Below are 12,843 nucleotides of genomic sequence, written 5' to 3'. Positions count from 1 at the left end.
AAAAATAAAACTGTGTTTATTTATCACTTTGTTTTAACATGATTGTAAAATAAAATCGTGTTTAGTTATTTGAATACTTTGTAAGACTTATAAATGTTTTTATGTAAAATACCAAGAATTAAGCTCAGTGTATTTTTTAGTCTATGATTATCGGTTCCTTTTTATGTTTTCAAATGAAAAAGTAGAACTTTTAATACTACTAAAATAATAGAAGACAATAATAAATAAACCAAATAGTTTAATTAAACCAAAATACTAATCGAAGTGCTCATTTCCCAATATCATTGTGGATCGACGAACGATGACGTCATTTGCTAGTTGGATGGCCTTCCTATCTCGAAGGCCTCGCTCAAGGGCTCCAATATGAAATTTCGAAAAACTGAATTGAAAGCCATTTTTGAAGCTAGGAGTGGTTTGATATTTCTCCTGCAAACTCTTAAAAATTTAAAAGTCTAAAAGTTTTAGGATGTCTTTAATGATGCAAAAGTAGGGAGCGGGAGGTTTTAAAAAAAATTGAAAACTGGAGTCTTAAAAACACTAAATTAGGCAATCTTTGGTGAATTTATGAGAGATGGTTTTGATGTTCTAACCTGGAAATGTTTTGTTGCTGATGTATTAAAAACTATTTGAAGCTATACTTCCGTTTCTTAAGAGAAAGGGAATTTAGTACCCTCTTCCGGAAAGTGTTTGTTTGTAATTGAAATCTTAAAACTTTTAGGTTGTCTTTGGCAATGTCAAAAGCAGGGGAGAAGGATCTCTTTATGAGAAATTCCACAACTGGAGGCTTAAAATCGCACCTTTAGACCGTCTTGGGGTTTGGGATCCCCCTTCCCTGAAAAATATTCAAAACGGAAGTATTCAGAACTCAGCTTTAGGTAATCTTTGAGGGAATTTGAAGACTTTCTCTCAATAAAATTTAGAACTTAGATTCTTAAAACTTTGGCGATGAAAATGGGAAACCGCGAATAGGTCAAATTTAGTGAACTTTGGGGAAGGAGTTTGCTATCTCCCCCGAAAATCTCCCCATCTTGAAATTTTGAAATGCTGTTTTGGTTATTTTTGAATGAGTTAACAGTTAGGGAATTCGGAGTCTTTCTCAAAACATTTTCAAAATTGAAGTCTTAAAATTTTGAGTTGTCTTTGCCGCTGTGGGGAGGGGAGTTGCTCTTTCAATAGAAAAATAAATTCTAATCACAAACTTACACTGCCTTTAATAAACACAAAAAAAGAGAGGGAGGGGGTATTCCGCTGCCCAGCCCGAAATATTTCTTTTTCTGAAATTTCAAGAGCTCTGTTTTGGGCTATATTTGGATGACTTAAGGGGGAAGGGAGGAGGAAGCTTCTTTCAAAAAGTTTCCGAAATTAAAGTATTAAAACTTTTAGGCGGTCATAAGTCATGTATATACGTAAGGGGGGGTACTGTTCCTAGAAAAAAATATTGGCCTGACTGAAGCTTTAAAACTCCAATTTATAATATTTGTGGTTAACTCAGAGGAAGGAGTTCGGTTCCAAAAATTTTTCAATGGTGAAATGTTTTAAAACGCCATTTTAAGACTATATTTGAGCCTCTTAAGAGGGATGTGATTCGGGAGCCTTCCCTGTGGTGAGGATTCAGTTCCCCTGTTACTTTTTTTAATTAATGAATATCGGAAAGTGTACCTCCTTTAGAAAATCTACCTACTTCACTGAATTGGGGGTTTTTTATGGCTAATTTCAGCATCTTATCAGCATATTCAGCATCTGCTATCTTATAAAAGAATTCTTTTTCTAATGAAGACTGTGGGGGAACGGTGCCCGTTCATTATCATTAGTCACCCATACCCTTCCCCCACCTTTCTTTCTTTTCTGTGGTTTGTTGGCGCTTCCTTGGGTAGGACCTTCTGATCAGAACTGATTTATGTTGCAAAAAGGAAAATCTATGTCCCAAGCAATTTTATTGCTGCAATTAAAATGTTTACCAATTGGCAAAAAAACTAATGGCCGGGAGCCTTGAACGCTTTTGTTCCTAACATTATCCAACATCGTTTAAAATTGCGTTTTTTAAACTTCAATTTTGGAAAAAATTGCCAAAGGAGAGTTCCTGAACTCCATCCCTTCGATAATGCATTCAAAAGCGTAGAAACATTATGAAAGATGGAGTAGAATTTCGTATTTAAAACTTCAATCTCAGGGAGAGTCCAGAGTCCCCCCCCCCCCCCCCCCTTCTTTCTCTAATATTTTTGAAAGTCGCCTGATATTGTGATTTTGGGACTAACAATTTGAAAAAATTGATGTAAGAGAGTCCCTGAACCCCTCATTTCCTTGAACTTTACCAAAATGGCCTACCATTGTGTTTTTTGGACTTCAATTAAAAAAAAAATTTCTGAGGGAACTGATTGAATTGAAATTCTGAATTCTGATTTAGAACCCTCAGACCACCCGTTATTGGCGGTTTTTAGGTTTTTGGAATTACGATATCAAAACGCTTAAATATTACAATTTAAACTAAGTTCATGTTGTTAGAAAATGTCAAAAGCTTAAAATTCAAATCAAACACAGATTCCAAAACTGGCAAGTTAAAATCTACAACATTTATACACATAAACTTTTCCTTAAGCAAGCATGCTTAGGGGATTTGGGGGCTGAAAATATTTTCTGTCTTGAACACGTAACCAAACTTGCCCCCATGATGTCAATCAATTAATGTGTGCACTTATACATTGATAATTTCCCCTCTTTTCAGCTTTGTCCTTAATACAAATGTAATCCTTCCTCATGAGAAAGACATCAATTGCATTGTTTTTCGCCCTCTAACAACAGAATCTCCCATGGCAGTCACTTGCAGCAATGATTGCAAACTAAAGGTCTGGAGTCTCAAATCACTTGACAGTAAGTGTTTCAGTTTTCTTTCAGAATGTCTTTCGTTTTTTAGCATTTTTATCTTTGGAAGCTACTAAAAATTCTTTATTTAGTTAAGTTAAATTCCTTGTTTAGAAAAGCAAATGTATCAAAATAGGTCAGTTTCACATTTTGAGGTATAGTTTTTAATAAATAACTATAAATGAATGTTAGCATACAAAATAAATAAGGCATTTCAGGAATTAAAACTGTTCAATTCTACAAAACCCTAAGGATATAATGAATATACAAAAGCTGGTAATGTCTCGTCATTTAAGAGAATTTATATCATCTGTTGCAGGTTGAGTAAATTTGGTTAAGTCTTTTTACTTCCTTTTTCAAAAAAGGAAGTATTGTATTCGCAAAAAAATTTTCACCCAAAAATCGGCCTTAATTTCCATTTTGCTCACCCCCAAATGAATGTTGAGTTTTTTCCCCATCCTGACCACACGTGGATTTGTGCCTAGGAATGTTACAGATATCCGAAATATCCATTTTGACGATCCCCCAGTTAATTACAACGAGTTTTCTCGTGACGTCTGTATGTGCGTATGTATGTCGCATAACTCAAGAACGGAATGTCGTAGAAAGTTGAAATTTGGTACATCGACTCCTAGTGGGGTCTAATTAAGCACCTTCTTTTTGGTTGCATTCGTATGCTTCAAAGGGGGTCTTTCACGCTTTTTTTTTGGGGGGGGGGATAATCATTGTTAATTTCAATGCAAACTCAAGTGGTGTTATAATTTGGCAGACACTTGGCGATATATCGCTAGTCTTTTGGTCGCCAGGTTTTGTCGCCAACTTGGCAACAAATTTGGCGATTTAAAAAAAAAAAAATTTTTTTTAATCTGGTTTCAATTTGGCCACTATTGGTGATATTTAGAGAGTAAACTATTGAATCACATTAAAACTGCCAATAATGAGAAAATGACATTAATTTGGAGTAAAAGGAAGTAAGTCATGTGATGCACACATCAGCTTGTTTTTTTTTAGCATATTAAAATGTTAATGTCTAAAATTCATGTTAAAAAAATAGAGGGTTCAGTTTAAACTTTGCAAACAAAATTTACTAAATGTTCTCCAATGTACAATGCAATGGTATTTTTAATGAACTCTTCATATGTTCAATCAATAGCAATAGTTTTTGTAATTATAATTTGTTAACTAAAATTGCACCAAGGGCAGGCCAAGAATTGAGGTCTCCGTCTGATTTAAAATGTAATGCATGCTAAATAAAATTAGAGATTAACCCTTTGATTTTGCTCTGTTCACCAGAGTGCTCTTATTTTTAAAGGTGTTATTTTTTCAGGGGGCCCCTTCTCATTTTGTTCCTTTGGATGGAGAAAAACACATATCTTGAAAATAAAAATTGAATAATGAGCGTAATTTTCTCACAATAAACATGCAGTATAACTTTGATTTAAAGATTTCCTCAATTCAATGATACAGTTCACTGGTCCGGATTTGACTGTATTAAGTGTCTATGCTCCTTGATTTAACAATATCTTTGATTTAATAACTTTTTTCAGTCACTTTACAATTGCTAAATTGAAGATATACTGCAATTTTAATTACTGTAGCAACCCTTAAATTTTGTTCAATTTCTAGAAAACATTTAAGTGTGTGTTTTTTTTTTTTTTTTTCATCAAAAGAATGCCCCATAAGAAATTATAACTTAAAAAAAAAAAGTGCATTATAAGACTTACTCTAATGTTCACTATAATTAAATAGTAAAACTTACTTGCTGCCAGCCTGAGTTCCTTTTTTAATGCTTTTTCGCTATCTTAAGGATTTCTTATGATGCACAAATTGAAGATCAATCTTTGCTACAAATAATATTTGGAAAAATGATAAACATATTTGAAACTTGTGTTCTATTTATCCAAATTCAAGCCAAAACTGTGCCATCAAGTATAAACCATAGCAAAAGTGTGAGATCTTATAGAAACATCTTATTCTGTTTTTGTATTAAGTATATAAAATTAATAATATAAATGTTATAATATAAAATTAATTTTATGTTCAACCATTTCATTTTTGTAGATTAGCTTTTTGTCTAAGAAATTTGGCTACTAATTAGACCAAAATCACATCATTTATAGAGTTAATTTTTTCATCATGCATATCAAACACATTTATGCTGAATAACTCATTAGATCACAAAGTTCCCCTGGGCAATAATCCTTTAAATATGATACAAATACAGCCTGAAGAAATTTTGCACAAACATTTTATTTTTGAGGAAATAACTAGAATGGGAAATTTTCTGCTCCGCTGCTCCTGAGAAACTAATTGCATAACACATGACAAGAATGAATTCTTTACAGATGACAAAGAAAGTTGGACATGTGAGGCAATGGGATGCTATCGGGATCTTCCGGTGGGAGACGCTTGTTTCTCGGAAGAAGGCTCTGTGATGGCTGTAGCCTTCAGCGGCGTTGCCACACTCTGGACTGTGGACAAGATTTCTCTCAAAGAAGTTCTCTATAGTGACAAGTCAGAAGGAGACATCAAGTGAGAAGCTTTCTAAAACTTCATACTAAAAAAACGTTGCTGCAACACTCTCCAACTATATAACAATAGTATTTCTATGTCCCTGTGAAAAAGTATTCTATACAGTAAATTCCTGCTGAAGCTACTGTTTTTTTTTTTTTTTTTTTTTTTTTTTTTTTTTTTTTTTTTTTTTTTTTTTTTTTTTTTGCTGGAGCTTTTGGCGTTTCTGGACTGTCTCTTGATTGCATGCTTAAGAGTGATTTTTTTTCCGCTTCAAAACATAATTTAACTAAAACTATTTGTAAAAACTGCTACGCTCTTGAGAGATCCAGTGAAACAAAAATGATAGGAATTTGCACAAATTGCCCTTAATGAAAAAAGCTTTTTTTCCCATTATTTTTAAATTTACAAAAAGTTCAAATGATCAATCTTGGTACTTTAATATTGTTCATCACTGCTAGATTGATATACAATTCTGTACTTTAAGATAAATAAATACCTTTGTGCGGAACAGTAAAGTAAGAAATAAATCCGAAACTAATGTTCTTAACCGAACCTTCATCAGAAAGAATTTGGTTGTTTTGCCATTCTTTCCATCTGTAAGTCTCTGTTCGCATTCTTCTGACAAAAAAAATGGTAATCTTTCTTCTTCTATATTTTGATTTTTTTTTTTTTTTTTGTTTGCTTTTTAATTGTAATGCTTTATTAAATTGCTGGTAAATGATATTAATTAATTAGTTTATTTTTTCATTAAAAATTGTATTCAAATTTTTTTTAACCATTGTAGTGTCTTTTGAAAATAAAACAAAAATTTATTGTGCAACAATACTTAATAAAATAAGCTAAGTCTAAATATTTTCGATGTAATGCTGTTTTTTCTCATGTTTTCTGGTGCAAAATCTGCTGCTCTTCTCCTGTTTTTCAGTGTAAAACATCCCGGTTTTTTTCTCTTGTTTTGTGATCCACAGATCTGCTGCTATTCTCCTGTTTTTCAAAGTACAATTTACTGTTTATATTTCTTTCAAAAGTGGCTGATGTGATGGGTTAAATTGACTTTCTATTAAACCACATTCTTTGTGGTTTAATAGAAAAAGTTTAAAAAATTCAAGTCAAATTTAAAAAAGGTTTTTGGATTTTTTAAAATATTTTTTTCTGAAGAATGAGTGCAGAGGCAAAAATCCAAATGTTTCATTCTAGCTTTTGTGGTTTAGACTCTTCTTCAAGATTTGTGTATTTCATCCTGGATAACTCAAGAAGAAGATCTGTAAGCTTATGGTATGAGTTCCCCCACATCACTCTGAATTTTAGCCTTTACAATTGTTATTAATTATTATTCAGCAGTGATGATTCCATTTCAAGCATTTGTCAGTAGAAGAAGGAAAAATCAATATTGTCTTGCCTTGTCATGCGAAATGCTCTTTGGTAACAAATCTAGAATTAATTCTGTAAACAAAAGCAGTTATCTTTTTTTTTTACATTAATGTTGAGTAGCATATTAAAGCAGATATAAATTGTCCTTAAAATCAAATTTATGTTGCATCTTCATGCAACAATCAATCTCACTATATGATTGTATTAATTCTGAAAGTGTTGTTGTACCTAGGTTTTACTGTATTAGTTATGAGTGAAATGCTTCCCCCCCCCCTCCCGTCACCACCTCCTTCATTAGTTTTACTATTTTTTGAGAAATGTTATTGCTTCAAATTGTATAAGCAGGTTTGTTATTATTTTGCAGTTGACTGTTCATTTTGTTTTATTTAAAAACTAGTGGTACCCGCACGGCTTTGCCCGTAGTTGAAAATTAATAGGTCATTCAGTTTGCTTGTATATTTACAAATAATGGATGACGAATTTCTCGCCAATTGGCTATGTTCATTCGCTCTCCCATTCCACGTCACAATAATTTCGTAATTTACTCGTTCATCTTATGATAATTTTGCTCCGGAAAATGTTCTTAAAATAGAAATAGAAGAACAAAATCGAATTTTCGAAAAATCACTTCGAGGTGCACACCCCCATGCTAAACTAACTTTGTGCCAAATTTTATGAAAATCGGCCGAACAGTCTAGGGGCTATGCGCGTCACAGAGATCTAGACATCCTACAGACATACTTCAGACATCCAGACAGAAGGACTTTGAGCTTTATTATAAGTAATTTGAAAAAAATACAGAAAAACAATGTCTTGCAGTAAAAACTGTCAAAGTTTTGAAACATAAATTCTGGCTCCTAACCTTTTTGCTTGGCTCTTTTCATAGGGAATTTGTCAATCCCTGTCCTGTTAGTTTCATGAACTAGGGTAAAATATAAGAATCATATACATAATAGAATCATGTATGTAATAAATAATATCATTATAAATGTTAAAAGTCTTTTACAACCGAATTCTACAAAAGAAAAAAAGAAAAGCAGCTTCTGGGGCAAATCTCCCTAACCCCACACTTTTTTGACCATCCCTGCTACTTTTTTGGTGCACCAGCTGCCTATGATGATGATTGATACCTATCAAAAGGAACCAACTTTTTGGAGATGAATCAGAAAATGGCAGGGAAGGAAAGTGTACTGTTTTGATTTTTAACATTTAGAATATTTGACATTTTGTATTTAAAAAAAAAAGGTTTTTGGAATTTAAAAAAGAAAAAAAAAAAGATTCAACTGTAGTACATTAGAGTCTCGAAAGTTCAAGGTTCTGCTTAATCCGAGGTGCTTCGTTTACAATTTAAGTTATTTTTTAGTAACACAAAATTTGGTTTTCATCAAAATCTGATAATAGAAATATTTGGTTGCTGTAAAACTTATTATCTATGAACAGTAAATAATAAAAATACATTGAGAGGTTGGTTACAACAATACTCCCTAAGTGGCACCAAATATTCATCGACTACAGTATATAGAATAAGAGATGGCTTGGAAATAATAACTTTAATTCATAAATTTGACATTAGTTTGTCACAAAGAACATGTTAAAATCCTTTTCGAATATCTGATTGTAATCAAAAAGGATATACACAACTTGACACCACATAAGTTGCATATACGAGGAAATTTAAACCTTTCTACAACTTACTGTTTTTGTGTAATCCAAGATGCATACATGCACATGGGCGCACATTGATACAAGACGGCATGACAAAACTCGTGGAAATAGATTCAGGCTCAGTCAAAATGCATGTTTTGGTTGCCTTGCACACATAAATGAGTACGGATATCAAGAAAAATTAAGTCAACATTCATTTAGTCTCAATTAAAAAGGAAATTTATGTTGAAATTTGTGTGATAAATTTTTTGTGAAGACAATAGTTACTATTCTTTATACAAGGAAGTAAAAGGTGTTCCACCTTATGTTTTCCAAGTAGTGTAACTTTTAAATCTGGAAGAATTTTTCGGATACTCAGAGTTTTCAGTAATCCTAGATGAGCTGAGCGCCACTTACCTCGGATTTTCAAGTTCCCACCATTTGCAATATTTAATGATGTAATGAAAAAGTATGTTTTTTTTTTTTAATTCCAATTTTTTTTTCTTGTTTTTCTCAATGCTAAATTTTTTATTAAAAATACAAAACATGAAAATACATTTGACTGAATTATACAACACATTTCTGTGTCTCAGGGTTTTAAATACACTTGTAGGGGAATGTTAAATGTGTCAGTGTTTGTAAGTATACTTTTTTTTTCTTTTCCAGACAGCTTACATTTGGAAGGGGCACCTGCTCTCATTACCTCATTTGCCATGATGGTGCATCAATAGTAGTGTGGAATGTCCTAAATCTGACAAGTATGAAAATTGATTCCTTATTTCTCATTGATTTTTCTAATTTATTTCTAAAATTCATTTTTTCTTTTTCTAAATTCTTGCTTTTGTTTTTGTATTAGGAACGTGAGTTTCAAATTTATTCAAGTTTTTGATAGAATGCCTATAGAAATCTGAGTCTCTTAATAAGAATATACTTCTGAAGAATGTTTAACAAAGTTCAAACAGCTGTTAAAATAAGCCTTATTTTTTCATGACATCTTTGCCGTTATCTTGTAAAAAATCACAGTAATGGTAAAAAAAAAAGGACAAGTGTTGAGTAGGGATAATTTAGTTCCTTTTTTATATGTCACTAGCTGCATTGCCCAGCTTCACACAGTGTACCTGGAAAATAAAAGTTATGTCAAGTGACACATGTTCAACATTTGCGTTTCAATTAGAGAAAAAAAAATGCTGTAAAATTTCCTGTCAAAATAATCATTCTTAAACGGCAAATCAAAATTTCCCGAATAAGTTAAAGACAACTCTCCATAAATACAACTAAAATCCTTAAAAAACAGAAAGAATTTAAATCGCCAAATAATAATCAGGGGAAATTTTTACCTCAAAATAAAAACAAAATTTTATTTAGTCACAACCAAGAAAAAAAAGTGGCAACCTTCTAAACGCTAATTTAAAATGAGATCGCTAATTTAAAATGAGATCTTGCAAACGATAGGTTTCCGATATGAAAATAGAGCTCCATTATACTTAAAAGTGCTTTTTTATTTTTTTTCCAGTGATATTACAGCTGTTTTTTTTTTTTTTTTGAAATTCGAAGGAAGTGAATGAACTCTGTGGGTATTTTTTGTGGGCTTTCGAATGGTGTAAAAATTGAACAGATCAGATAATTATTTCAGGTATAAAGAGCCATTTAATGCCATTTTCGGGCCCTAAAATTAAAATTTGAACGGTTTGGTGCTTTTTTTTGGCGTTTGACCTACCCCCCCCCCCCCACACACGTTCTTTCTCGGGTGCCCAAGTACCTCCCTGCCGAATTTGGTTGAGATCCGACGTAAACTGTGGATTTGTATAGGGAACATACACATATACACACATATAAATATATTCTTTGTTTTATTTATATAGATAATATGTTCATGCACATAATAGTAGATGATTGAATAAGTAACATTATATATAATTCTAGTTTCCTGGCTGGTGCATTCCGAAATTCAAACCTTCACTCTTGACCCCATCTCTGGTCTCATTGCTGCTTTCACGCAAGATCAAAACTGTAAGTAGTTTTCCTATTTTTCTTAAATTCTTTATTCTTATGATCTGTAATAGTACATTCATTTGTATTTAAAGTTGCATCAAAATGTTTAATCATTCATTTCTTAATCATTTGACTTTTAAAAAATCCAAAGAAGTCTAAATTAAAATTTTAAGTCATAAAATAGCTCTTTTCTACAGGTTCATAGGAAATAGTACTTTTTTTCCCCTTTTATATAAGCTCGATTGTTGAATATGTGTCACTTGACACATTATTGGCGCTCATTTTTTAATTACCGATTTAAATTTTCTCTTTATTAATTCTTGTTTAAATCATAAAAAAAATTCTTTGAAAAAATCATAGTTTAAATTAAGTATGGTTTGTGATTAAAAACAAAGACAGCTTTGGTCTTCCACTGAAGAAACTAAATACAAGTACAGTGTAGTGCGCTAAAACATTGATAAACATTGTAAAAAAAGACCTTACTGTTCAAGCAATAAATTTTTATTCTTCACAGAATATTGAAAAGTAGGCATGCCTAAATATAGAAAAGTAAACAAAATATGTATGCTGCAAACAGGGCCGTGCTGTCCCTATGTTCGAGGTCGTGAGGCGCACAACGACGCCAGAGTCAAAAAGGCTCCAAGCTCTTCCCTTCAAAAATGCTCCAAAAAAAAATTGGGAGAATCTCCCTTACCAAAAAATAAAAATGAACTTTTCATTAAATCCGGGCTAGATCAAGCCAAAGTGATGCCCAAGCCCTGGCAAAATTTGGAGCCCCTCTTCCAAGATAATCTCCACATTTTTCACGTGGAAGTTTCCAAAAAAAAAGGAAGAAGAAATTTACCCTATTTTGGTATCCCTAAAACTGTGGTGCACAGGTCCCTAGACCTGCGGGACCGTGCGTTTACCAAGGGTCGATTATATCCAATTGTGGCGGTGAAATTACACTGCTCATTGAAACAAGCAACCCACTCGCTGCCTATCCAAAAGGAAACATTAATGCCTTGTTATGTCTAAATATGCTATTAAAAAGCGCAATTTTTTACAGTGAAAACACATGATGCTAATTATTATATACATTAGCTATTTTCTTCTTGACGTGGAGCCTATTTCGGTATGTCTCTATTACACATGTCTGAGTGAGCATATGAGGAGCAAGAAATTCATTCCCCATTTTGGTTTTTGAGGTTATAATGTATTGTAATTTGAAATATGTTTTTTTTTTTATTTCACACTATTGTTCATGGTAATTTGAACAATGTTATCATACATGGAAAAATACTATATTTCCTTGTACGTAATATTTGAATATTGTGGACATCAGTTTTGGTTAAGTTCCAAAAAGCAGCAACTTGACAATAATTACTAGTTCCCCCCCCCCCTCTCTTTTCTTTAATTATTTGCACATTGAAAGAACTATGGAAGATGATAACGAATAACGAATAAATACCTTTGTGCTGAAAATTCAAAAAGTCAGTAATCCAACGTCAGAAAGCACAAATATTTGAAAAATATTGCAGACACGTGTTTCGGTGTTACAAGGAACACCTTTTTCAATGCAAAGAAGTGTGAGCTTCTGGATGAAAAGTCATCCGAGAAAAGCAACACCGTGGAACAGGAGATAGTATAAATATCAAAAACTAGAAATTAAACAAAAACAAAAAAGATAAAATGACACCTGGAGGCAAAATTTATTATATAATTCCATCAGGAAAAAAACCGTTAAGTAATAAATTTTCCAAGAAAACCCATAAACAATGCAAAAAGTCCAAAAATGAAACCACTCTGAATAAATTAGCAATAAATTTGCCAGCGGGAAAAACTATGTGTGAAAGCAATGTATCAAATGGAGAAATGCATTTAAGAACAAAGTGAAGGATAAACATATTGGAATTAGTTAATCACAAAACGAAATAAGAAAGCAAAAAATGAAAAAAATAAAAGTAAGAAATGTACGACGTTTACATAAAAAATAATATAAAAACTAAACCAATTTTAACAAAGGAGTCCACACAGAAGAAAAATAGGGAATTGCAGTAAGATCATTGACTAAATTAGAACGGTTCCTCAGGATGTGGAAAGATTCCCAGAAATCAAGATCCAACGAATTGGGGCATTTTTGGATAATTTGATAAGAGTTAAAGTCAAAAGAATGATTTGATTCCCAACAGTGCTGGGCAATACTGGATTTATTCAGCTGTTGTTTCCTCACATAGTTTTGATGTTCTTTTAACCGAAATTTCAAAGAACGGCGGGTCTGTCCGATGTATCCGAGTCCGCAATTGCAAACAATTTTATAGATCCCACAGCAATTAAGAGGATGAATAGGATCTTTAAGAGAAGAGAAAGAAAGTTTATTAATAGGAGAAAATACCACTTGGAATTGGAATCGCTTCAGAATCTTAGCAACCTGAAAACTAATACCAGGGAAGAAAGGCAGAACAACTAAATTCTTAGTGTTAAAAG

General features: G+C 32.4%; 1 protein-coding gene across 1 annotated transcript in view; it reads left to right on the top strand.

The window, feature by feature from the left end:
- Positions 1–12,843, top strand: part of LOC129229637 (WD repeat-containing protein 75-like) — a 91,084-nt gene that overhangs the window by 59,337 nt on the left and 18,904 nt on the right. Inside the window, exons 12-15 of the mRNA XM_054863991.1 lie at positions 2,723–2,868; positions 5,205–5,391; positions 9,052–9,143; positions 10,309–10,395. Coding sequence (XP_054719966.1) covers positions 2,723–2,868; positions 5,205–5,391; positions 9,052–9,143; positions 10,309–10,395 — 512 coding nt within the window. The remainder of the gene's footprint in view (positions 1–2,722; positions 2,869–5,204; positions 5,392–9,051; positions 9,144–10,308; positions 10,396–12,843) is intronic.

Source organism: Uloborus diversus, chromosome 9 (assembly GCF_026930045.1).
Source record: "Uloborus diversus isolate 005 chromosome 9, Udiv.v.3.1, whole genome shotgun sequence".
NCBI classification, from domain to species: Eukaryota; Metazoa; Arthropoda; class Arachnida; order Araneae; family Uloboridae; genus Uloborus; species Uloborus diversus.
The sequence above is the reverse complement of the archived record's forward strand: the minus strand, read 5'-3'. Positions and strand labels throughout refer to the sequence as shown.